Below are 26695 nucleotides of genomic sequence, written 5' to 3'. Positions count from 1 at the left end.
TGTAGTACCGCAGGTTTGTCGCTATGGTGCGCTATACACGGTGTAGTACCGCAGGTTTGTCGCTATGGGCGCTATACATAGTGTAGTACCGCAGGTTTGTTGCTAGGGGCGCTATACATAGTGTAGTACCGCAGGATTGTTGCTAGGGGAGCTATACATGGTGTAGTACCGCAGGTTTGTTGCTAGGGGCACTATACATGGTGTAGTACCGCAGGTTTGTCGCTAGGGGCACTATACATAGTGTAGTACCGCAGGTTTGTTGCTAGGGGCACTATACATGGTGTAGTACCACAGGTTTGTCGCTATGGGCACTATACATAGTGTAGTACCGCAGGTTTGTTGCTAGGGGCACTATACATGGTGTAGTACCGCAGGTTTGTCGCTATGGTGCGCTATACACGGTGTAGTACCGCAGGTTTGTCGCTAGGGGCGCTATACACGGTGTAGTACCGCATTTTTGTCGCAAGGGGCGCTATACACGGTGTAGTACCACAGGTTTGTTGCTAGGGGCGCTATACACGGTGTAGTACCACAGGTTTGTCATTAGGAGCGCTACACATGGTGTAGTAACGCAGGATTATTGCTAGGGCGCGCTATACAAGGTGTACTACCGCAGGTTTGTCGATAGGGTGCACTATACACGGTGTAGTTCCTCAGGTTTGTTGCTAGTCGCGCTATACAAGGTGTAGTACCATAGGTTTGTTGCTAGGGGCGCTATACGTGGTGTAGTACTGCAGGTTTGTTGCTAGGGGCGCTATACATAGTGTAGTACTGCAGGTTTGTTGCTAGGGGCGCTATACCAGGTGTAGTACTGCAGGTTTGTTGCTAGGGGCGCTATACATGGTGTAGTACTGCAGGTTTGTTGCTAGGGGCGCTATACATGGTGTAGTACTGCAGGTTTGTTGCTAGGGGCGCTATACATGGTGTAGTACTGCAGGTTTGTTGCTAGGGGCGCTATACATGGTGTAGTACCATAGGTTTGTTGCTAGGGGCGCTATACATAGTGTAGTACCGCAGGTTTGTTGCTAGGGGCGCTATACAAGGTGTAGTACCGCAGGTTTGTTGCTAGGGGCGCTATACAAGTGACTTTGGCTTCTAATTCCATGTGGTCGTTTTTCCTTGCGGTGACGTCACTCTTTGAGTTGCTATAGTAACAGGAGGCGGAACCGTAAACAATGTGACAGACCGAGTGATTGACAGCTGCAGTGCAAACTGAGGAACCGAGACCCGGAACCGAGAGCTGCGGAGAGAGAGGGAGCGCGCACCGGGGGCACTGACTGCCGGGCACTGACTCAGACCCGGGGACACCCGCTGCAGCCGTCATGCCCAGATTAAAGGGCAAGTCTAGCAAAGGCAAGAAGGGCAAAAGGTGAGACCCCCAACCTAATGTGCCCCTTGTTATCTATAATGTGCCCCCCGACTATAATATACCCCTTGTTATCTATAATGTGCCCCCCGACTATAATGTACCCCTTGTTATCTATAATGTGCCCCCCGACTATAATGTACCCCTTGTTATCTATAATGTGCCCCCCGACTATAATGTACCCCTTGTTATCTATAATGTGCCCCCCGACTATAATGTACCCCTTGTTATCTATAATGTGCCCCCCAGACTATAATGTACCCCTTGTTATCTATAATGTGCCCCCCAGACTATAATGTGCCCCTTGTTATCTATAATGTGCCCCCCGACTATAATGTACCCCTTGTTATCTATAATGTGCCCCCCAGACTATAATATACCCCTTGTTATCTATAATGTGCCCCCCAGACTATAATGTGCCCCTTGTTATCTATAATGTGCCCCCCGACTATAATGTACCCCTTGTTATCTATAATGTGCCCCCCGACTATAATGTACCCCTTGTTATCTATAATGTGCCCCCCGACTATAATGTACCCCTTGTTATCTATAATGTGCCCCCCGACTATAATGTACCCCTTGTTATCTATAATGTGCCCCCCAGACTATAATGTACCCCTTGTTATCTATAATGTGCCCCCCAGACTATAATGTGCCCCTTGTTATCTATAATGTGCCCCCCGACTATAATGTACCCCTTGTTATCTATAATGTGCCCCCCGACTATAATGTACCCCTTGTTATCTATAATGTGCCCCCAGACTATAATATACCCCTTGTTATCTATAATGTGCCCCCCAGACTATAATGTACCCCTTGTTATCTATAATGTGCCCCCCAGACTATAATGTACCCCTTGTTATCTATAATGTGCCCCCCAGACTATAATGTACCCCTTGTTATCTATAATGTGCCCCCCGACTATAATGTACCCCTTGTTATCTATAATGTGCCCCCCGACTATAATATACCCCTTGTTATCTATAATGTGCCCCCCAGACTATAATATACCCCTTGTTATCTATAATGTGCCCCCCGACTATAATGTACCCCTTGTTATCTATAATGTGCCCCCCAGACTATAATGTACCCCTTGTTATCTATAATGTGCCCCCCAGACTATAATGTGCCCCTTGTTATCTATAATGTGCCCCCCGACTATAATGTACCCCTTGTTATCTATAATGTGCCCCCCGACTATAATGTACCCCTTGTTATCTATAATGTGCCCCCAGACTATAATATACCCCTTGTTATCTATAATGTGCCCCCCAGACTATAATGTACCCCTTGTTATCTATAATGTGCCCCCCAGACTATAATGTACCCCTTGTTATCTATAATGTGCCCCCCAGACTATAATGTACCCCTTGTTATCTATAATGTGCCCCCCGACTATAATATACCCCTTGTTATCTATAATGTGCCCCCCGACTATAATATACCCCTTGTTATCTATAATGTGCCCCCCAGACTATAATATACCCCTTGTTATCTATAATGTGCCCCCCGACTATAATGTGCCCCCCAGACTATAATATACCCCTTGTTATCTATAATGTGCCCCCCAGACTATAATGTACCCCTTGTTATCAATAATGTGCCCCCCGACTATAATGTACCCCTTGTTATCAATAATGTGCCCCCCGACTATAATGTACCCCTTGTTATCTATAATGTGCCCCCCAGACTATAATGTACCCCTTGTTATCTATAATGTGCCCCCCGACTATAATGTACCCCTTGTTATCAATAATGTGCCCCCCGACTATAATGTGCCCCTTGTTATCTATAATGTGCCCCCCGACTATAATATACCCCTTGTTATCTATAATGTGCCCCCCGACTATAATGTGCCCCCCAGACTATAATATACCCCTTGTTATCTATAATGTGCCCCCCAGACTATAATGTACCCCTTGTTATCAATAATGTGCCCCCCGACTATAATGTACCCCTTGTTATCAATAATGTGCCCCCCGACTATAATGTACCCCTTGTTATCTATAATGTGCCCCCCAGACTATAATGTACCCCTTGTTATCTATAATGTGCCCCTTGTTATCTATAATGTGACCCTTGTTATCTATAATGTGCCCCTTGTTATCTATAATGTGCCCCCAGACTATAATATACCCCTTGTTATCTATAATGTGCCCCCCGACTATAATGTGCCCCTTGTTATCTATAATGTGCCCCCCGACTATAATGTGCCCCCAGACTATAATGTACCCCTTGTTATCTATAATGTGCCCCCCAGACTATAATGTACCCCTTGTTATCTATAATGTGCCCCCCAGACTATAATGTACCCCTTGTTATCTATAATGTGCCCCCCGACTATAATGTACCCCTTGTTATCTATAATGTGCCCCCCAGACTATAATGTACCCCTTGTTATCAATAATGTGCCCCCGACTATAATGTACCCCTTGTTATCAATAATGTGCCCCCCAGACTATAATGTACCCCTTGTTATCAATAATGTGCCCCCGACTATAATGTACCCCTTGTTATCAATAATGTGCCCCCCGACTATAATGTACCCCTTGTTATCTATAATATGCCCCTTGTTATCTATAATGTGCCCCCCAGACTATAATGTACCCCTTGTTATCTATAATGTGCCCCCAGACTATAATGTACCCCTTGTTATCAATAATGTGCCCCCAGACTATAATGTACCCCTTGTTATCAATAATGTGCCCCCCGACTATAATGTGCCCCTTGTTATCTATAATGTGCCCCCCGACTATAATATGCCCCTTGTTATCTATAATGTGCCCCCCGACTATAATGTGCCCCCCAGACTATAATATACCCCTTGTTATCTATAATGTGCCCCCCAGACTATAATGTACCCCTTGTTATCAATAATGTGCCCCCCGACTATAATGTACCCCTTGTTATCAATAATGTGCCCCCCGACTATAATGTACCCCTTGTTATCTATAATGTGCCCCCCAGACTATAATGTACCCCTTGTTATCTATAATGTGCCCCTTGTTATCTATAATGTGACCCTTGTTATCTATAATGTGCCCCTTGTTATCTATAATGTGCCCCCAGACTATAATATACCCCTTGTTATCTATAATGTGCCCCCCGACTATAATGTGCCCCTTGTTATCTATAATGTGCCCCCCGACTATAATGTGCCCCCAGACTATAATGTACCCCTTGTTATCTATAATGTGCCCCCCAGACTATAATGTACCCCTTGTTATCTATAATGTGCCCCCCAGACTATAATGTACCCCTTGATATCTATAATGTGCCCCCCGACTATAATGTACCCCTTGTTATCTATAATGTGCCCCCCAGACTATAATGTACCCCTTGTTATCAATAATGTGCCCCCGACTATAATGTACCCCTTGTTATCAATAATGTGCCCCCCAGACTATAATGTACCCCTTGTTATCAATAATGTGCCCCCGACTATAATGTACCCCTTGTTATCAATAATGTGCCCCCCGACTATAATGTACCCCTTGTTATCTATAATATGCCCCTTGTTATCTATAATGTGCCCCCCAGACTATAATGTACCCCTTGTTATCTATAATGTGCCCCCAGACTATAATGTACCCCTTGTTATCAATAATGTGCCCCCAGACTATAATGTACCCCTTGTTATCAATAATGTGCCCCCCGACTATAATGTACCCCTTGTTATCTATAATGTGCCCCCCGACTATAATGTACCCCTTGTTATCAATAATGTGCCCCCCGACTATAATGTACCCCTTGTTATCAATAATGTGCCCCCCGACTATAATGTACCCCTTGTTATCAATAATGTGCCCCCAACTATAATGTACCCCTTGTTATCTATAATGTGCCCCCCGACTATAATGTACCCCTTGTTATCTATAATGTGCCCCCCAGACTATAATGTACCCCTTGTTATCTATAATGTGCCCCCAGACTATAATGTACCCCTTGTTATCAATAATGTGCCCCCAGACTATAATGTACCCCTTGTTATCAATAATGTGCCCCCAGACTATAATGTACCCCTTGTTATCAATAATGTGCCCCCCGACTATAATGTACCCCTTGTTATCAATAATGTGCCCCCCGACTATAATGTACCCCTTGTTATCTATAATGTGCCCCTTGTTATCTATAATGTGCCCCCCAGACTATAATGTACCCCTTGTTATCTATAATGTGCCCCCAGACTATAATGTACCCTTTGTTATCAATAATGTGCCCCCAGACTATAATGTACCCCTTGTTATCTATAATGTGCCCCCCAGACTATAATGTACCCCTTGTTATCAATAATGTGCCCCCCGACTATAATGTACCCCTTGTTATCAATAATGTGCCCCCCGACTATAATGTGCCCCTTGTTATCTATAATGTGCCCCCCGACTATAATGTGCCCCCCAGACTATAATATACCCCTTGTTATCTATAATGTGCCCCCAGACTATAATGTACCCCTTGTTATCTATAATGTGCCCCCGACTATAATATACCCCTTGTTATCTATAATGTGCCCCCCGACTATAATGTGCCCCCCAGACTATAATATACCCCTTGTTATCTATAATGTGCCCCCCAGACTATAATGTACCCCTTGTTATCAATAATGTGCCCCCCAGACTATAATGTACCCCTTGTTATCTATAATGTGCCCCCCAGACTATAATGTACCCCTTGTTATCAATAATGTGCCCCCCGACTATAATGTGCCCCTTGTTATCTATAATGTGCCCCCCAGACTATAATGTACCCCTTGTTATCAATAATGTGCCCCCCGACTATAATGTGCCCCTTGTTATCTATAATGTGCCCCCCAGACTATAATGTACCCCTTGTTATCTATAATGTGCCCCCCAGACTATAATGTACCCCTTGTTATCTATAATGTGCCCCCCCGACTATAATGTGCCCCTTGTTATCTATAATGTGCCCCCCAGACTATAATGTACCCCTTGTTATCTATAATGTGCCCCTTGTTATCTATAATATGACCCTTGTTATCTATAATGTGCCCCTTGTTATCTATAATGTGCCCCCAGACTATAATATACCCCTTGTTATCTATAATGTGCCCCCAGACTATAATATACCCCTTGTTATCTATAATGTGCCCCCCAGACTATAATGTACCCCTTGTTATTTATAATGTGCCCCCCAGACTATAATGTACCCCTTGTTATCAATAATGTGCCCCCCGACTATAATGTGCCCCTTGTTATCTATAATGTTCCCCCCAGACTATAATGTACCCCTTGTTATCTATAATGGGCCCCTTGTTATCTATAATGTGACCCTTGTTATCTATAATGTGCCCCTTGTTATCTATAATGTGCCCCCAGACTATAATATACCCCTTGTTATCTATAATGTGCCCCCCAGACTATAATGTACCCCTTGTTATCTATAATGTGCCCCCCAGACTATAATGTACCCCTTGTTATCAATAATGTGCCCCCCGACTATAATGTGCCCCTTGTTATCTATAATGTGCCCCCCAGACTATAATGTACCCCTTGTTATCTATAATGTGCCCCTTGTTATCTATAATGTGCCCCCAGACTATAATGTACCCCTTGTTATCTATAATGTACCCCTTGTTATCTATAATGTGCCCCCAGACTATAATGTACCCCTTGTTATCTATAATGTGCCCCCCAGACTATAATGTACCCCTTGTTATCTATAATGTGCCCCCCAGACTATGATGTACCCCTTGTTATATATAATGTGCCCCCCGACTATAATGTACCCCTTGTTATCTATAATGTGCCCCCCAGACTATAATGTACCCCTTGTTATCTATAATGTGCCCCCCAGACTATAATGTGCCCCTTGTTATCTATAATGTGCCCCCCGACTATAATGTACCCCTTGTTATCTATAATGTGCCCCCCAGACTATAATATACCCCTTGTTATCTATAATGTGCCCCCCAGACTATAATGTGCCCCTTGTTATCTATAATGTGCCCCCCGACTATAATGTACCCCTTGTTATCTATAATGTGCCCCCCGACTATAATGTACCCCTTGTTATCTATAATGTGCCCCCCGACTATAATGTACCCCTTGTTATCTATAATGTGCCCCCCGACTATAATGTACCCCTTGTTATCTATAATGTGCCCCCCAGACTATAATGTACCCCTTGTTATCTATAATGTGCCCCCCAGACTATAATGTGCCCCTTGTTATCTATAATGTGCCCCCCGACTATAATGTACCCCTTGTTATCTATAATGTGCCCCCCGACTATAATGTACCCCTTGTTATCTATAATGTGCCCCCAGACTATAATATACCCCTTGTTATCTATAATGTGCCCCCCAGACTATAATGTACCCCTTGTTATCTATAATGTGCCCCCCAGACTATAATGTACCCCTTGTTATCTATAATGTGCCCCCCAGACTATAATGTACCCCTTGTTATCTATAATGTGCCCCCCGACTATAATGTACCCCTTGTTATCTATAATGTGCCCCCCGACTATAATATACCCCTTGTTATCTATAATGTGCCCCCCAGACTATAATATACCCCTTGTTATCTATAATGTGCCCCCCGACTATAATGTACCCCTTGTTATCTATAATGTGCCCCCCAGACTATAATGTACCCCTTGTTATCTATAATGTGCCCCCCAGACTATAATGTGCCCCTTGTTATCTATAATGTGCCCCCCGACTATAATGTACCCCTTGTTATCTATAATGTGCCCCCCGACTATAATGTACCCCTTGTTATCTATAATGTGCCCCCAGACTATAATATACCCCTTGTTATCTATAATGTGCCCCCCAGACTATAATGTACCCCTTGTTATCTATAATGTGCCCCCCAGACTATAATGTACCCCTTGTTATCTATAATGTGCCCCCCAGACTATAATGTACCCCTTGTTATCTATAATGTGCCCCCCGACTATAATATACCCCTTGTTATCTATAATGTGCCCCCCGACTATAATATACCCCTTGTTATCTATAATGTGCCCCCCAGACTATAATATACCCCTTGTTATCTATAATGTGCCCCCCGACTATAATGTGCCCCCCAGACTATAATATACCCCTTGTTATCTATAATGTGCCCCCCAGACTATAATGTACCCCTTGTTATCAATAATGTGCCCCCCGACTATAATGTACCCCTTGTTATCAATAATGTGCCCCCCGACTATAATGTACCCCTTGTTATCTATAATGTGCCCCCCAGACTATAATGTACCCCTTGTTATCTATAATGTGCCCCCCGACTATAATGTACCCCTTGTTATCAATAATGTGCCCCCCGACTATAATGTGCCCCTTGTTATCTATAATGTGCCCCCCGACTATAATATACCCCTTGTTATCTATAATGTGCCCCCCGACTATAATGTGCCCCCCAGACTATAATATACCCCTTGTTATCTATAATGTGCCCCCCAGACTATAATGTACCCCTTGTTATCAATAATGTGCCCCCCGACTATAATGTACCCCTTGTTATCAATAATGTGCCCCCCGACTATAATGTACCCCTTGTTATCTATAATGTGCCCCCCAGACTATAATGTACCCCTTGTTATCTATAATGTGCCCCTTGTTATCTATAATGTGACCCTTGTTATCTATAATGTGCCCCTTGTTATCTATAATGTGCCCCCAGACTATAATATACCCCTTGTTATCTATAATGTGCCCCCCGACTATAATGTGCCCCTTGTTATCTATAATGTGCCCCCCGACTATAATGTGCCCCCAGACTATAATGTACCCCTTGTTATCTATAATGTGCCCCCCAGACTATAATGTACCCCTTGTTATCTATAATGTGCCCCCCAGACTATAATGTACCCCTTGATATCTATAATGTGCCCCCCGACTATAATGTACCCCTTGTTATCTATAATGTGCCCCCCAGACTATAATGTACCCCTTGTTATCAATAATGTGCCCCCGACTATAATGTACCCCTTGTTATCAATAATGTGCCCCCCAGACTATAATGTACCCCTTGTTATCAATAATGTGCCCCCGACTATAATGTACCCCTTGTTATCAATAATGTGCCCCCCGACTATAATGTACCCCTTGTTATCTATAATATGCCCCTTGTTATCTATAATGTGCCCCCCAGACTATAATGTACCCCTTGTTATCTATAATGTGCCCCCAGACTATAATGTACCCCTTGTTATCAATTATGTGCCCCCAGACTATAATGTACCCCTTGTTATCAATAATGTGCCCCCCGACTATAATGTGCCCCTTGTTATCTATAATGTGCCCCCCGACTATAATATGCCCCTTGTTATCTATAATGTGCCCCCCGACTATAATGTGCCCCCCAGACTATAATATACCCCTTGTTATCTATAATGTGCCCCCCAGACTATAATGTACCCCTTGTTATCAATAATGTGCCCCCCGACTATAATGTACCCCTTGTTATCAATAATGTGCCCCCCGACTATAATGTACCCCTTGTTATCTATAATGTGCCCCCCAGACTATAATGTACCCCTTGTTATCTATAATGTGCCCCTTGTTATCTATAATGTGACCCTTGTTATCTATAATGTGCCCCTTGTTATCTATAATGTGCCCCCAGACTATAATATACCCCTTGTTATCTATAATGTGCCCCCCGACTATAATGTGCCCCTTGTTATCTATAATGTGCCCCCCGACTATAATGTGCCCCCAGACTATAATGTACCCCTTGTTATCTATAATGTGCCCCCCAGACTATAATGTACCCCTTGTTATCTATAATGTGCCCCCCAGACTATAATGTACCCCTTGTTATCTATAATGTGCCCCCCGACTATAATGTACCCCTTGTTATCTATAATGTGCCCCCCAGACTATAATGTACCCCTTGTTATCAATAATGTGCCCCCGACTATAATGTACCCCTTGTTATCAATAATGTGCCCCCCAGACTATAATGTACCCCTTGTTATCAATAATGTGCCCCCGACTATAATGTACCCCTTGTTATCAATAATGTGCCCCCCGACTATAATGTACCCCTTGTTATCTATAATATGCCCCTTGTTATCTATAATGTGCCCCCCAGACTATAATGTACCCCTTGTTATCTATAATGTGCCCCCAGACTATAATGTACCCCTTGTTATCAATAATGTGCCCCCAGACTATAATGTACCCCTTGTTATCAATAATGTGCCCCCCGACTATAATGTACCCCTTGTTATCAATAATGTGCCCCCCGACTATAATGTACCCCTTGTTATCAATAATGTGCCCCCCGACTATAATGTACCCCTTGTTATCAATAATGTGCCCCCCGACTATAATGTACCCCTTGTTATCAATAATGTGCCCCCAACTATAATGTACCCCTTGTTATCTATAATGTGCCCCCCGACTATAATGTACCCCTTGTTATCTATAATGTGCCCCCCAGACTATAATGTACCCCTTGTTATCTATAATGTGCCCCCAGACTATAATGTACCCCTTGTTATCAATAATGTGCCCCCAGACTATAATGTACCCCTTGTTATCAATAATGTGCCCCCAGACTATAATGTACCCCTTGTTATCAATAATGTGCCCCCCGACTATAATGTACCCCTTGTTATCAATAATGTGCCCCCCGACTATAATGTACCCCTTGTTATCTATAATGTGCCCCTTGTTATCTATAATGTGCCCCCCAGACTATAATGTACCCCTTGTTATCTATAATGTGCCCCCAGACTATAATGTACCCTTTGTTATCAATAATGTGCCCCCAGACTATAATGTACCCCTTGTTATCTATAATGTGCCCCCCAGACTATAATGTACCCCTTGTTATCAATAATGTGCCCCCCGACTATAATGTACCCCTTGTTATCAATAATGTGCCCCCCGACTATAATGTGCCCCTTGTTATCTATAATGTGCCCCCCGACTATAATGTGCCCCCCAGACTATAATATACCCCTTGTTATCTATAATGTGCCCCCAGACTATAATGTACCCCTTGTTATCTATAATGTGCCCCCGACTATAATATACCCCTTGTTATCTATAATGTGCCCCCCGACTATAATGTGCCCCCCAGACTATAATATACCCCTTGTTATCTATAATGTGCCCCCCAGACTATAATGTACCCCTTGTTATCAATAATGTGCCCCCCAGACTATAATGTACCCCTTGTTATCTATAATGTGCCCCCCAGACTATAATGTACCCCTTGTTATCAATAATGTGCCCCCCGACTATAATGTGCCCCTTGTTATCTATAATGTGCCCCCCAGACTATAATGTACCCCTTGTTATCAATAATGTGCCCCCCGACTATAATGTGCCCCTTGTTATCTATAATGTGCCCCCCAGACTATAATGTACCCCTTGTTATCTATAATGTGCCCCCCAGACTATAATGTACCCCTTGTTATCTATAATGTGCCCCCCCGACTATAATGTGCCCCTTGTTATCTATAATGTGCCCCCCAGACTATAATGTACCCCTTGTTATCTATAATGTGCCCCTTGTTATCTATAATATGACCCTTGTTATCTATAATGTGCCCCTTGTTATCTATAATGTGCCCCCAGACTATAATATACCCCTTGTTATCTATAATGTGCCCCCAGACTATAATATACCCCTTGTTATCTATAATGTGCCCCCCAGACTATAATGTACCCCTTGTTATTTATAATGTGCCCCCCAGACTATAATGTACCCCTTGTTATCAATAATGTGCCCCCCGACTATAATGTGCCCCTTGTTATCTATAATGTTCCCCCCAGACTATAATGTACCCCTTGTTATCTATAATGGGCCCCTTGTTATCTATAATGTGACCCTTGTTATCTATAATGTGCCCCTTGTTATCTATAATGTGCCCCCAGACTATAATATACCCCTTGTTATCTATAATGTGCCCCCCAGACTATAATGTACCCCTTGTTATCTATAATGTGCCCCCCAGACTATAATGTACCCCTTGTTATCAATAATGTGCCCCCCGACTATAATGTGCCCCTTGTTATCTATAATGTGCCCCCCAGACTATAATGTACCCCTTGTTATCTATAATGTGCCCCTTGTTATCTATAATGTGCCCCCAGACTATAATGTACCCCTTGTTATCTATAATGTACCCCTTGTTATCTATAATGTGCCCCCAGACTATAATGTACCCCTTGTTATCTATAATGTGCCCCCCAGACTATAATGTACCCCTTGTTATCTATAATGTGCCCCCCAGACTATGATGTACCCCTTGTTATATATAATGTGCCCCCGACTATAATGTGCCCCTTGTTATCTATAATGTGCCCCCCAGACTATAATGTACCCCTTGTTATCTATAATGTGCCCTCCAGACTATAATGTACCCCTTGTTATCTATAATGTGCCCCCAGACTATAATATACCCCTTGTTATCTATAATGTGCCCCCAGACTATAATGTACCCCTTGTTATCTATAATGTGCCCCCCAGACTATAATGTACCCCTTGTTATCTATAATGTGCCCCCCGACTATAATGTACCCCTTGTTATCTATAATGTGCCCCCAGACTATAATGTACCCCTTGTTATCTATAATGTGCCCCCAGACTATAATGTACCCCTTGTTATCTATAATGTGCCCCCGACTATAATGTACCCCTGGTTATCTATAATGTGCCCCCCGACTATAATGTACCCCTTGTTATCTATAATGTGCCCCCCGACTATAATGTACCCCTTGTTATCTATAATGTGCCCCCCGACTATAATGTGCCCCCCGACTATAATGTACCCCTTGTTATCTATAATGTGCCCCTTGTTATCTATAATGTGCCCCCAGACTATAATGTACCCCTTGTTATCTATAATGTGCCCCCCAGACTATAATGTACCCCTTGTTATCTATAATGTGCCCCCAGACTATAATATACCCCTTGTTATCTATAATGTGCCCCCAGACTATAATATACCCCTTGTTATCTATAATGTGCCCCCCAGACTATAATGTACCCCTTGTTATCTATAATGTGCCCCCCAGACTATAATGTACCCCTTGTTATCTATAATGTGCCCCCCGACTATAATGTACCCCTTGTTATCTATAATGTGCCCCCCAGACTATAATGTACCCCTTGTTAACTATAATGTACCCCTTGTTATCTATAATGTGCCCCCAAACTATAATGTACCCCTTGTTATCTATAATGTGCCCCCAGACTATAATGTACCCCTTGTTATCTATAATGTGCCCCCCGACTATAATGTACCCCTTGTTATCTATAATGTGCCCCCCGACTATAATGTACCCCTTGTTATCTATAATGTGCCCCCGACTATAATGTACCCCTTGTTATCTATAATGTGCCCCCCGACTATAATGTACCCCTTGTTATCTATAATGTGCCCCCCGACTATAATGTACCCCTTGTTATCTATAATGTGCCCCCCCGACTATAATGTACCCCTTGTTATCTATAATGTGCCCCTTGTTATCTATAATGTGCCCCCCGACTATAATGTACCCCTTGTTATCTATAATGTGCCCCCCGACTATAATGTACCCCTTGTTATCTATAATGTGCCCCCGACTATAATGTACCCCTTGTTATCTATAATGTGCCCCCGACTATAATGTACCCCTTGTTATCTATAATGTGCCCCCCGACTAAAATGTACCCCTTGTTATCTATAATGTGCCCCCGACTATAATGTACCCCTTATTATCTATAATGTGCCCCCCGACTATAATGTACCCCTTGTTATCTATAATGTGCCCCCCGACTATAATGTACCCCTTGTTATCTATAATGTGCCCCCCGACTATAATGTACCCCTTGTTATCTATAATGTGCCCCCCGACTATAATGTACCCCTTGTTATCTATAATGTTCTCCCCTACTATAATGTACCCCTGGTTATCTATAATGTGCCCCTTGTTATCTATAATGTACCCCTTGTTATCTATAATGTGCCCCCAGACTATAATATACCCCTTGTTATCTATAATGTGCCCCTAGACTATAATGTACCCCTTGTTATCTATAATGTGCCCCCCAGACTATAATGTACCCCTTGTTATCTATAATGTGCCCCCGACTATAATGTACCCCTTGTTATCTATAATGTGCCCCCAGACTATAATGTACCCCTTGTTATCTATAATGTGCCCCCAGACTATAATGTACCCCTTGTTATCTATAATGTGCCCCCGACTATAATGTACCCCTGGTTATCTATAATGTGCCCCCCGACTATAATGTACCCCTTGTTATCTATAATGTGCCCCCCGACTATAATGTACCCCTTGTTATCTATAATGTGCCCCCTTACTATAATGTACCCCTTGTTATCTATAATGTGCCCCCCGACTATAATGTACCCCTTGTTATCTATAATATGCCCCTTGTTATCTATAATGTACCCCTTGTTATCTATAATGTGCCCCCCGACTATAATGTACCCCTTGTTATCTATAATGTGCCCCCGACTATAATGTACCCCTTGCTATCTATAATGTGCCCCCCGAATATAATGTACCCCTTGTTATCTATAATGTGCCCTCCGACTATAATATACCCCTTGTTATCTATAATGTGCCCCCGACTATAATGTACCCCTTGTTATCTATAAGGTGCCCCCCGACTATAATGTACCCCTTGTTATCTATAATGTGCCCCCGACTATAATGTACCCCTTGTTATCTATAATGTGCCCCCGACTATAATGTACCCCTTGTTATCTATAATGTGCCCCCCGACTATAATGTACCCCTTGTTATCTATAATGTGCCCCCCGACTATAATGTACCCCTGGTTATCTATAATGTGCCCCCCGACTATAATGTACCCCTTGTTATCTATAATGTGCCCCCCTACTATAATGTACCCCTGGTTATCTATAATGTGCCCCCCAGACTATAATGTACCCCTTGTTATATATAATGTGCCCCCCAGACTATGATGTACCCCTTGTTATCTATAATGTGCCCCCCAGACTATAATGTACCCCTTGTTATCTATAATGTGCCCCCAGACTATAATGTACCCCTTGTTATCTATAATGTGCCCCCAGACTATAATGTACCCCTTGTTATCTATAATGTGCCCCCCAGACTATGTGCCCCATGTTATCTATAGTGTGCCCCTTGTTATCTATAGTGTGCCCCCAGACTATAATGTACCCCTTGTTATCTATAATGTGCCCCCAGACTATAATGTACTCCTTGTTATCTATAATGTGCCCCTTGTTATCTATTATGTACCCCTTGTTATCTATAGTGTGCCCCTTGTTATCTATAGTGTGCCCCTTGTTCTATAATGTGCCACCAAGACTACTATTTACCCCTTGTTATCTATAATGTGCCCCCCACACTACTATTTATCCCTTGTTATCTATAATGTGCCACCCAGACTACTATTTACCCCTTGTTATCTATAATGTGCCACCCAGACTACTATTTACCCCTTGTTATCTATAATGTGCCACCCAGACTACTATTTACCCCTTGTTATCTATAATGTGCCCCCCAGACTATAATGTGCCCCCCAGACTATAATGTGCCACCCAGACTACTATTTACCCCTTGTTATCTATAATGTGCCACCCAGACTACTATTTACCCCTTGTTATCTATAATGTGCCACCCAGACTACTATTTACCCCTTGTTATCTATAATGTGCCCCCCAGACTATAATGTGCCCCCCAGACTATAAATGAACCTCTTGTTATCTATAATGTACCTCTTGTTATCTATAATGTGCCACCCAGACTACTATTTACCCCTTGTTATCTATAATGTGCCCCCACACTATTTATCCCTTGTTATCTGTAATGTGCTCCCACACTACTATTTATCCCTTGTTATCTATAATGTGCCCCCACACTACTATTTACCCCTTGTTATCTATAATGTGCCCCCCAGACTACTATTTACCCCTTGTTATCTATAATGTGCCCCCCAGACTACTATTTACCCCTTGTTATCTATAATGTGCCCCCCAGACTACTATTTACCCCTTGTTATCTATAATGTGTCCCCCAGGCTACTATGTACCCCTTGTTATCTATAATGTGCCCCCCAGACTACTATTTACCCCTTGTTATCTATAATGTGCCCCCCAGGCTACTATGTACCCCTTGTTATCTATAATGTGCCCCCCAGACTATAATGTGCCCCCAGACTATAATGTACCCCTTGTTATCTATAATGTGCCCCCCAGACTATAATGTACCGCTTGTTATCTATAATGTGCCACCCAGACTACTATTTGCCCCTTGTTATCTATAATGTGCCCCTTGTTATCTATAATGTGACCCCCAGACTACTATGTACCCCTTGTTATCTATAATGTGCCCCCCAGACTACTATTTATTCCTTGTTAGCTATAATGTGCCCCCCAGACTATAATGTACCCCTTGTTATGTATAATGTGCCCCCCAGACTACTATGTACCCCTTGTTATCTATAATGTGCCCCCAGACTACTATGTACCCCTTGTTATCTATAATGTTCCCCCCAGACTACTATGTACCCCTTGTTATCTATAATGTGCCCCTTGTTATCTATAATGTGACCCCCAGACTACTATGTACCCCTTGTTATCTATAATGTGCCCCCCAGACTACTATTTATTCCTTGTTAGCTATAATGTGCCCCCCAGACTATAATGTACCCCTTGTTATGTATAATGTGCCCCCCAGACTACTATGTACCCCTTGTTATCTATAATGTGCCCCCAGACTACTATGTACCCCTTGTTATCTATAATGTGCCCCCCAGACTACTATGTACCCCTTGTTATCTATAATGTGCCCCTCAGACTACTATGTACCCCTTGTTATCTATTATGTGCCCCTAGACTACTATGTACCCCTTGTTATCTATAATGTGCCACCCAGACTACTATGTACCCCTTGTTATCTATAATGTGCCCCCCAGACTACTATGTACCCCTTGTTATCTATAATGTACCCCCCAGACTATGTACCCCTTGTTATCTATAATGTACCCCCCAGACTATGTACCCCTTGTTATCTATAATGTGCCACCCAGACTACTATGTACCCCTTGTTATCTATAATGTACCCCCCAGACTATGTACCCCTTGTTATCTATAATGTGCTCCCAGACAACTATGTTCCCCTTATCTATTATTTACCCCTTGTTATCTATAACATACCCCAAACTATTATTTACCCCTTGTTATCTATAATGTACCCCCAAACTATTTACCACTTGTTATCTATAATGTACCCCAAACTATTATGTTATCTATTATTTACCCCTTGCTATCTATTTACCCCCTAAACTACTATGTACCCCTTGTTATCTTTAATATACCCCCAAACTATTATTTACCCCTTGTTATCTATAATGTACCCCAAACTATTATTTACCCCTTGTTATCTATAATGTACCCCCAAACTATTATTTACCCCTTGTTATCTATTTACCCCGTTATCTATAATGTTCACCCCAAACTATTATTTACCCCTCATTATCTATTATTTACCCCTTGTTATCTATAATGTGCCCCCCAAACTATTATTTACCCCTTGTTATCTATAATGTGCCCCACCCAAACTATTATTTACCCCTTGATATCTATAATGTGCCCCACCCAAACTATTATTTACCCCTTGTTATCTATAATGTGCCACACCCAAACTATTATTTACCCCTTGTTATCTATAATGTGCCCCCCAAACTATTATTTACCCCTTGTTATATATAATGTGCTCTGTACTCTAATAAGTGCCCCCTGTTATCTAATATGTGCCCCCAAAGTATAATGTACCCCTTGTTATCTTTAATGTGCCCCCCAAAGTATAATGTACCCCTTGTTATCTATAATGTGGCCCCCAAACTATAATGTACCCCTTGTTATATATTATGTGCCCTCCTTTTCTATTATGTGCCCGTTATCTGTGTGCCCTCCGTTATCTTATATGTGTGCCCTCATTTATCTAATATGTGCCCCTCAATATCCATTATGTGCCCTGTAACCTGTGTGTCTTGTAACCTAATGTGTGCCCTCCAACTTAATATGTGCCCTCATTTATCTAATATGTGTGCCCTCCAACCTAATATGTGCCCTCCTTTATCTATAATTTGCCCCCCAAACTATAATGTACCCCTTGTTATCTATTATGTGCCCTCCTTTTCTATTATGTGCCGTTATCTATTATGTGCCCTCCGTTATCTTATATGTGTGCCCTCATTTATCTAGTATGTGCCCCCCAATATCCATTATGTACCCTGTAACCTAATGTGTGTCTTGTAACCTGTGTGCCCTCCAACTTAATGTGCCCTCATATATCTAATATGTGACCCCTGTTATCTAATATGTGTGCCCTCCAACCTCATATGTACCCTCATTTATCTAATATGTGCCCCCCATTATCTAATGTGTGCCCTCAGTTATCTAATATGTGCCCCCGTTATCTAATATGCGCCCTCATTTATCTAATATGTGCCCTCATTTATCTAATATGTGCCCTCATTTATCTAATATGTGCCCCCCATTATCTAATATGTGTCTTGTAACCTGTGGGTCCCCTGTTATCTAATGTGTACCCCCTGTTATCTAATGTGTGCCCCTGTTATCTGTGTGCCATGCAAACTAATGTGTGCCACGCAACCTAATGTGTGCCCCCTGTTATCTAATGTGTGCCCCCTGTTATCTAATGTGTGCCATGCAACCAAATGTGTGCCCCTGTTATCTAGTGTGTGGCCCCCCGTTACCTAATGTGTGCCCCCTGTTATCTAATGTGTGCCATGCAACCTAATGTGTGCCCCCTGTTATCTAATGTGTGCCTTGTAACCTATTGTGTGCCGCCTGTTATCTAATGTGTGCCTTGTAACCTATTGTGTGTCCCCTATTATCTAATGTGTCCCTTGTAACCTATTGTGTGTCCCCTATTATCTAATGTGTCCCTTGTAACCTATTGTGTGTCCCCTATTATCTAATGTGTGCCTTGTAACCTATTGTGTGCCCCATTATCTAATGTGTGCCTTGTAACCTATTGTGTGCCCCCTGTTATCTAATATGTGCTCCCCGTTATCTGTGTGCCCCCTGTCATCTAATATGTGTGCCTTGTAACCTTATGTGTGCGCCGTTATCTAATGTGTGCCCCCTGTTATCTAAGTATTATTTGTTAGATTAGCTGGCGTCCTGTTCATGTCACTGTCACTAATACACATTGTCACAGCTTTGCACCCTGGGTATTATTTGTTAGTGACATGAACAGGACACCAGCTAACAAATAATACCCAGGTGCAAAGCTGTGACAATGTGTATCAGTGACATGAACAGGACACCAGCTAACAAATAATACCCAGGGTGCAAAGCTGTGACAATGTGTATCAGTGACATGAACAGGACACCAGCTAACAAATAACCAGGGTGCAAAGCTGTGATAATGTGTATCAGTGACATGAACAGGGCGCCAGCTAACAAATAATACCAGTGGAACAAAGCTGTGACAATGTGTATCAGTGACAGTGACATGAACAGGACACCAGCTGATACACATTGTCACAGCTTTGCACCCTGGGTATTATTTGTTAGCTGGCGCCCTGTTCATGTCACTGATACACATTGTCACAGCTTTGCACCCTGGGTATTTGTTAGCTGGCGCCCTGTTCATGTCACTGATACACATTGTCACAGCTTTGCACCCTGGGTATTTGTTAGCTGGCGCCCTGTTCATGTCAGTGATACACATTGTCACAGCTTTGCACCCTGGGTATTATTTGTTAGCTGGTGTCCTGTTCATGTCACTGATACACATTGTCACAGCTTTGCACCGTGGGTATTATTTGCTAGCTGGCGTCCTGTTCATGTCACTGTCACTAATACACATTGTCACAGCTTTGCACCCTGGGTATTTGTTAGCTGGCGCCCTGTTCATGTCACTGATACACATTGTCACAGCTTTGCACCCTGGGTATTTGTTAGCTGGCGCCCTGTTCATGTCACTGATACACATTGTCACAGCTTTGCACCCTGGTTATTTGTTAGCTGGCGTCCTGTTCATGTCACTGATACACATTGTCACAGCTTTGCACCCTGGGTATTATTTGTTAGCTGGTGCCCTGTTCATGTCACTGATACACATTGTCACAGCTTTGCACCCTGGGTATTATTTGTTAGCTGGTGTCCTGTTCATGTCACTGATACACATTGTCACAGCTTTGCACCCTGGGTATTATTTGTTAGCTGGTGTCCTGTTCATGTCACTGATACACATTGTCACAGCTTTGCACCCTGGGTATTATTTGTTATCTGGTGCCCTGTTCATGTCACTGATACACATTGTCACAGCTTTGCACCCTGGGTATTATTTGTTAGCTGGTGTCCTGTTCATGTCACTGATACACATTGTCACAGCTTTGCACCCTGGGTATTATTTGTTAGCTGGTGTCCTGTTCATGTCACTGATACACATTGTCACAGCTTTGCACCCTGGTTATTTGTTAGCTGGCGTTCTGTTCATGTCACTGATACACATTGTCACAGTTTTGCACCCTGGGTATTATTTGTTAGCTGGTGCCCTGTTCATGTCACTGATACACATTGTCACAGCTTTGCCCCATGGGTATTATTTGTTAGCTGGTGCCCTGTTCATGTCACTGATACACATTGTCACAGCTTTGCACCCTGGGTATTATTTGTTAGCTGGTGCCCTGTTCATGTCACTGATACACATTGTCACAGCTTTGCACCCTGGGTATTATTTGTTAGCTGGTGTCCTGTTCATGTCACTGATACACATTGTCACAGCTTTGCACCCTGGGTATTATTTGTTAGCTGGTGCCCTGTTCATGTCACTGATACTCAGGGTGCAAAGCTGTGACAATGTGTATCAGTGACATGAACAGGGCACCAGCTAACAAATAATACCCATGGGGCAAAGCTGTGACAATGTGTATCAGTGACATGAACAGGGCACCAGCTAACAAATAATACCCATGGGGCAAAGCTGTGACAATGTGTATCAGTGACAGTGACATGAACAGGGCACCAGCTAACAAATAAATAATACTCAGGGTGCAAAGCTGTGACAATGTGTATTATTTATTTGTTAGCTGGTGCCCTGTTCATGTCACTGTCACTGATACACATTGTCACAGCTTTGCCCCATGGGTATTATTTGTTAGCTGGTGCCCTGTTCATGTCACTGATACACATTGTCACAGCTTTGCCCCATGGGTATTATTTGTTAGCTGGTGCCCTGTTCATGTCACTGATACACATTGTCACAGCTTTGCACCCTGGGTATTATTTGTTAGCTGGTGTCCTGTTCATGTCACTGATACACATTGTCACAGCTTTGCACCCTGGTTATTATTTGTTAGCTGGTGCCCTGTTCATGTCACTGATACACATTGTCACAGCTTTGCACCCTGGTTATTATTTGTTAGCTGGCGTCCTGTTCATGTCACAGTCACTGATACACATTGTCACAGTTTTGCACCCTGGGTATTATTTGTTAGCTGGTGCCCTGTTCATGTCACTGATACACATTGTCATAGCTTTGCACCATGGGTATTATTTGTTAGCTGGTGCCCTGTTCATGTCACTGTCACTGATACACATTGTCACAGCTTTGCACCCTGGGTATTATTTGTTAGTGACAGTGACATGAACAGGACACCAGCTAAGAAATAATACCCAGGGTGCAAAGCTGTGACAATCTGTGACAGTGACATGAACAGGGCACCAGCTAACAAATACCCAGGGTGCAAAGCTGTGACAATGTGTATCAGTGACATGAACAGGGCGCCAGCTAACAAATAATACCAGGGGAACAAAGCTGTGACAATAGGTTACAGCTTTGCACCCTGGGTATTATTTGTTAGCTTGTGTCCTGTTCATGTCACTGATACACATTGTCACAGCTTTGCACCCTGGGTATTTGTTAGCTGGCGCCCTGTTCATGTCACTGATACACATTGTCACAGCTTTGCACCCTGGGTATTATTTGTTAGCTGGTGTCCTGTTCATGTCACTGTCACACATTGTCACAGCTTTGCACCCTGGGTATTATTTGTTAGCTGGCGTCCTGTTCATGTCACTGTCACTGATACACATTGTCACAGCTTTGCACCCTGGGTATTTGTTAGCTGGCGCCCTGTTCATGTCACTGATACACATTGTCACAGCTTTGCACCCTGGGTATTTGTTAGCTGGCGCCCTGTTCATGTCACTGATACACATTGTCACAGCTTTGCACCCTGGGTATTAGTTGTTAGTAACAGTGACATGAACAGGACACCAGCTAACAAATAATACTCAGGGTGCAAAGCTGTGACAATGTGTATCAGTGACATGAACAGGACACCAGCTAACAAATAATACCCAGGGTGCAAAGCTGTGACAATGTGTATCAGTGACATGAACAGGACACCAGCTAACAAATAATACCCAGGGTGCAAAGCTGTGACAATGTGTATCAGTGACATGAACAGGGCACCAGCTAACAAATAATACCCATGGGGCAAAGCTGTGACAATGTGTATCAGTGACATGAACAGGACACCAGCTAACAAATAATACCCAGGGTGCAAAGCTGTGACAATGTGTATCAGTGACATGAACAGGGCACCAGCTAACAAATAATACCCAGGGTGCAAAGCTGTGACAATGTGTATCAGTGACATGAACAGGACACCAGCTAACAAATAATACCCAGGGTGCAAAGCTGTGACAATGTGTATCAGTGACATGAACAGGGCACCAGCTAACAAATAATACCCATGGGGCAAAGCTGTGACAATGTGTATCAGTGACATGAACAGGACACCAGCTAACAAATAATACCCAGGGTGCAAAGCTGTGACAATGTGTATCAGTGACATGAACAGGACGCCAGCTAACAAATAACCAGGGTGCAAAGCTGTGACAATGTGTATCAGTGACATGAACAGGACACCAGCTAACAAATAATACCCAGGGTGCAAAGCTGTGACAATGTGTATCAGTGACATGAACAGGACGCCAGCTAACAAATAACCAGGGTGCAAAGCTGTGACAATGTGTATCAGTGACATGAACAGGGCGCCAGCTAACAAATAATACCCAGGGGAACAAAGCTGTGGCAATGTGTATCAGTGACAGTGACTTGAACAGGACACCAGCTGATACTCATTGTCACAGCTTTGTACCCTGGGTATTATTTGTTAGCTGGCGCCCTGTTCATGTCACTGATACACATTGTCACAGCTTTGCACCCTGGGTATTATTTTTTTCTGGCGCCCTGTTCATGTCACTGATACACATTGTCACAGCTTTGCAACCTGGGAATTTTTTGTTAGCTGGTGTCCTGTTCATGTCACTGTCACTGATACATTGTCACAGCTTTGCACCCTGGGTATTATTTGTTCGTGACATGAACAGGACACCAGCTAACAAATAATACCCAGGTGCAAAGCTGTGACAATGTGTATCAGTGACATGAACAGGACACCAGCTAACAAATAATACCCAGGGTGCAAAGCTGTGACAATGTGTATCAGTGACATGAACAGGGCGCCAGCTAACAAATAATACCAGTGGAACAAAGCTGTGACAATGTGTATCAGTGACAGTGACATGAACAGGACACCAGCTGATACACATTGTCACAGCTTTGCACCCTGGGTATTATTTGTTAGCTGGTGCCCTGTTCATGTCACTGATACACATTGTCACAGCTTTGCACCCTGGGTATTATTTGTTAGCTGGTGCCCTGTTCATGTCACTGATACACATTGTCACAGCTTTGCACCCTGGGTATTTGTTAGCTGGCGCCCTGTTCATGTCACTGATACACATTGTCACAGCTTTGCACCCTGGGTATTATTTGTTAGCTGGCGCCCTGTTCATGTCACTGATATAGTAGGTACTTACAGGTCTGCTGTAAGTGTCTGTGTACAGTAGGTACTGACAGGGCAGCTGTGTCTGTGTATAGTAGTGTGACAGACCCCTCTGTCAACCTCCCTACGGATTATGGATTCAGGCATTATGTTAAATCACCCTGTGCCCATTATAGGTACAGGGTGCAAATCCAACAGTACTGGAGGGGTTAACTTCAGGTTTGAGTAACTGTTAGTTTTGAGTAACTGTATTGTCTGAGACAGTTGTTGTTGTTGTTGCACCAGTTTTAAGCAGTGGCTAGAAGCAAAATAAATAGCTGATTTAGACTTAAACTTGGACTGAATTATTTAGACGACATTTTTAAGATGAGGATGTCTCTGCCTAACTAAAAGATATTGCGGATCCTACTGCCTCTCCGCTACAATTGGTGGCAAGCGACGGGTTAGTCCTCATAGCCCAGAAGAGCAACTACACATCCGGACCTAATGGGAATACAGTATGAGAGGCTGAAAAGAGCCACCCTTAAAGACCCGCTAGAACATCGGGGCAGACAAGACAGTAACCTCAGGAAGAGGGAGATTATTACAATAGTGACCGAGATGGACGGAGTACCAGGGCCCGAAGGAACCAATGAGCCCAGCATATCAGACAGAACTCCCGAAGAAGCAAGCTTTGACCGGGCGGTTAAAATAAGACTGGCACATTATGACCCCAACCCGACTGCAGAAATTATCGACCGGGTCATAGCCGCTGTGGAGGCCAACCTACTTCGCCAATGCGGCGCTGCAGCAGCCCAAGTCACAGCAACCCCAGTGGAAAAGAGAAAGGTACATTTTGCAGCTTTTAAAAACTTCCTGGAAACAGAAGGAGAGATTGATGGGTACCTTGCGGATTTTGAGAGACAATGTGCACTACACAAGGTACCCGCAGAGGACTGGGTCACAATATTATCCGGAAAATTATCTGGCCGGGCCAGCGAGGCTTTGCGGGCCATTCCATATGAGGAAGTCAGGGATTATAATGTTGTAAAAGAGACTCTGCTCTCCAGGTATGCGATTACACCGGAGACATACAGGAGGCGGTTCAGAGACACTGTTAAACTAGCTGGTGATTCCTACGTTGAGTGGGCATGTAAGGTGCACCGCACAGCAGCTCACTGCATAGCGGGGTGCCAAGCCGTATCTGGGGAAGAGGTGCTGCAGCTATTCTTGTTGGAACATTGCTTCGACAAGTTATCCGCAGGAGTTAGAGAGTGGGTTCGGGACCGTAAACCCTCCACCCTGCATGAAGCTGCTCGTCTGGCAGAGGAGTATACGGATGCCCACAAACTGGACACTGCTACCACTAAGATCCCTGCCAGAGTGGAGTACAGACCCCCAGTCACCCCAGCAGCTACCAGTTACCAACCCCCGGCGCACTGCTCTACCACACCGCCTTCGGCCACAAACTATCCTCAGACAGCCCGGTTCAACTCACAGGATTACTCACAGCCTATTCGGTGCTTTGGATGTAAGCAACTAGGGCACAAAAGACCAGAGTGTCCCCTAAACACAGCGAACCAAGCACAGTCCTGGAGGAGACCCTCCGGCGGAAACCCACGTAACCCAGCTGATGTTCTCCTTGGAAATGACTTGGCCCCCCCTGTTTCTGCCTACGCTCCCATGGGTCCCACCGATGTTAACCCTGTGACTACCCGTGCCCAGATCCGTGCCGCAGAGACTGACCCACCTGCTGCTGAGCCCCAGGACGCTGAGCTCAGTAAATCTCTGTCCACTATTGATACATGGAAGTCCTGTTACAATGCGCTGATGAAAGAGAAGAGGATGAGAAGAGGATGAAATGGTCACATTAAACAATCACGTAAAGGTGCTAGCGGGAAAAAAAGGAGCGCAGAGGAAAAAGCGCGTTTAGAACGGGAATCTCTGCTAGACAAGCTGGACCGATAGACCGCAGAAAACACCAGCTTCAGAGTGGAACATGAAACATTAAAGACAAACTTAGCGACACTGGAGGAGAAGCCAACGCTGGCTCATAGTGAGGTGCAGCAACTCAAGGGCAACTTATGTCAGTATGAAGGGCTTGTGGATACCTATAAAGAGCAGGTACAAAAAACCCGTAAAGAAGCCGATGATATTTGTCTCCAACTGGAAAGAAGCGTCTCTGAAAACAAAAACTTGAAGGAATGTTTAGCCCTGGTCTGGGCACTGAAGAAGTTGAACCCTTATTTATACGGACAGGAATTCTCTCTCATAACGGGAATGCAGATGGATTGTCCCAACAAACTGACATTCCTACCACCTCCTAGTCCGGTCATCCCCAAGTTGACCCGCCAAAGGGTCAAGCCGGTTCTGCTGGAGTGTCCCACCAGGAGGGGGCCGTGTGACAGACCCCTCTGTCAACCTCCCTACGGATTATGGATTCGGGCATTATGTTAAGTTACCCTGTGCCCATTATAGGTACAGGGTGCAAATCCAACAGTACTGGAGGGGTTAACTTCAGCTT

At 43.8% G+C, this 26695-nt stretch overlaps 1 protein-coding gene across 1 annotated transcript in view; it reads left to right on the top strand.

The window, feature by feature from the left end:
- Positions 1 to 1265: 1265 nt before the first annotated feature.
- The window catches only part of BBOF1 (basal body orientation factor 1), a 168846-nt gene continuing 143416 nt past the window's right edge, over positions 1266 to 26695 (top strand). The window contains exon 1 of the mRNA XM_053716305.1: positions 1266 to 1369. Coding sequence (XP_053572280.1) covers positions 1323 to 1369 — 47 coding nt within the window. The 5' untranslated portion in view covers positions 1266 to 1322. The remainder of the gene's footprint in view (positions 1370 to 26695) is intronic.

This window comes from Bombina bombina, chromosome 6 (assembly GCF_027579735.1).
Source record: "Bombina bombina isolate aBomBom1 chromosome 6, aBomBom1.pri, whole genome shotgun sequence".
Lineage (NCBI taxonomy): Eukaryota > Metazoa > Chordata > Amphibia > Anura > Bombinatoridae > Bombina > Bombina bombina.
Note: the sequence above shows the minus strand (reverse complement) of the source record. Positions and strands in the feature narration are given on the sequence as shown.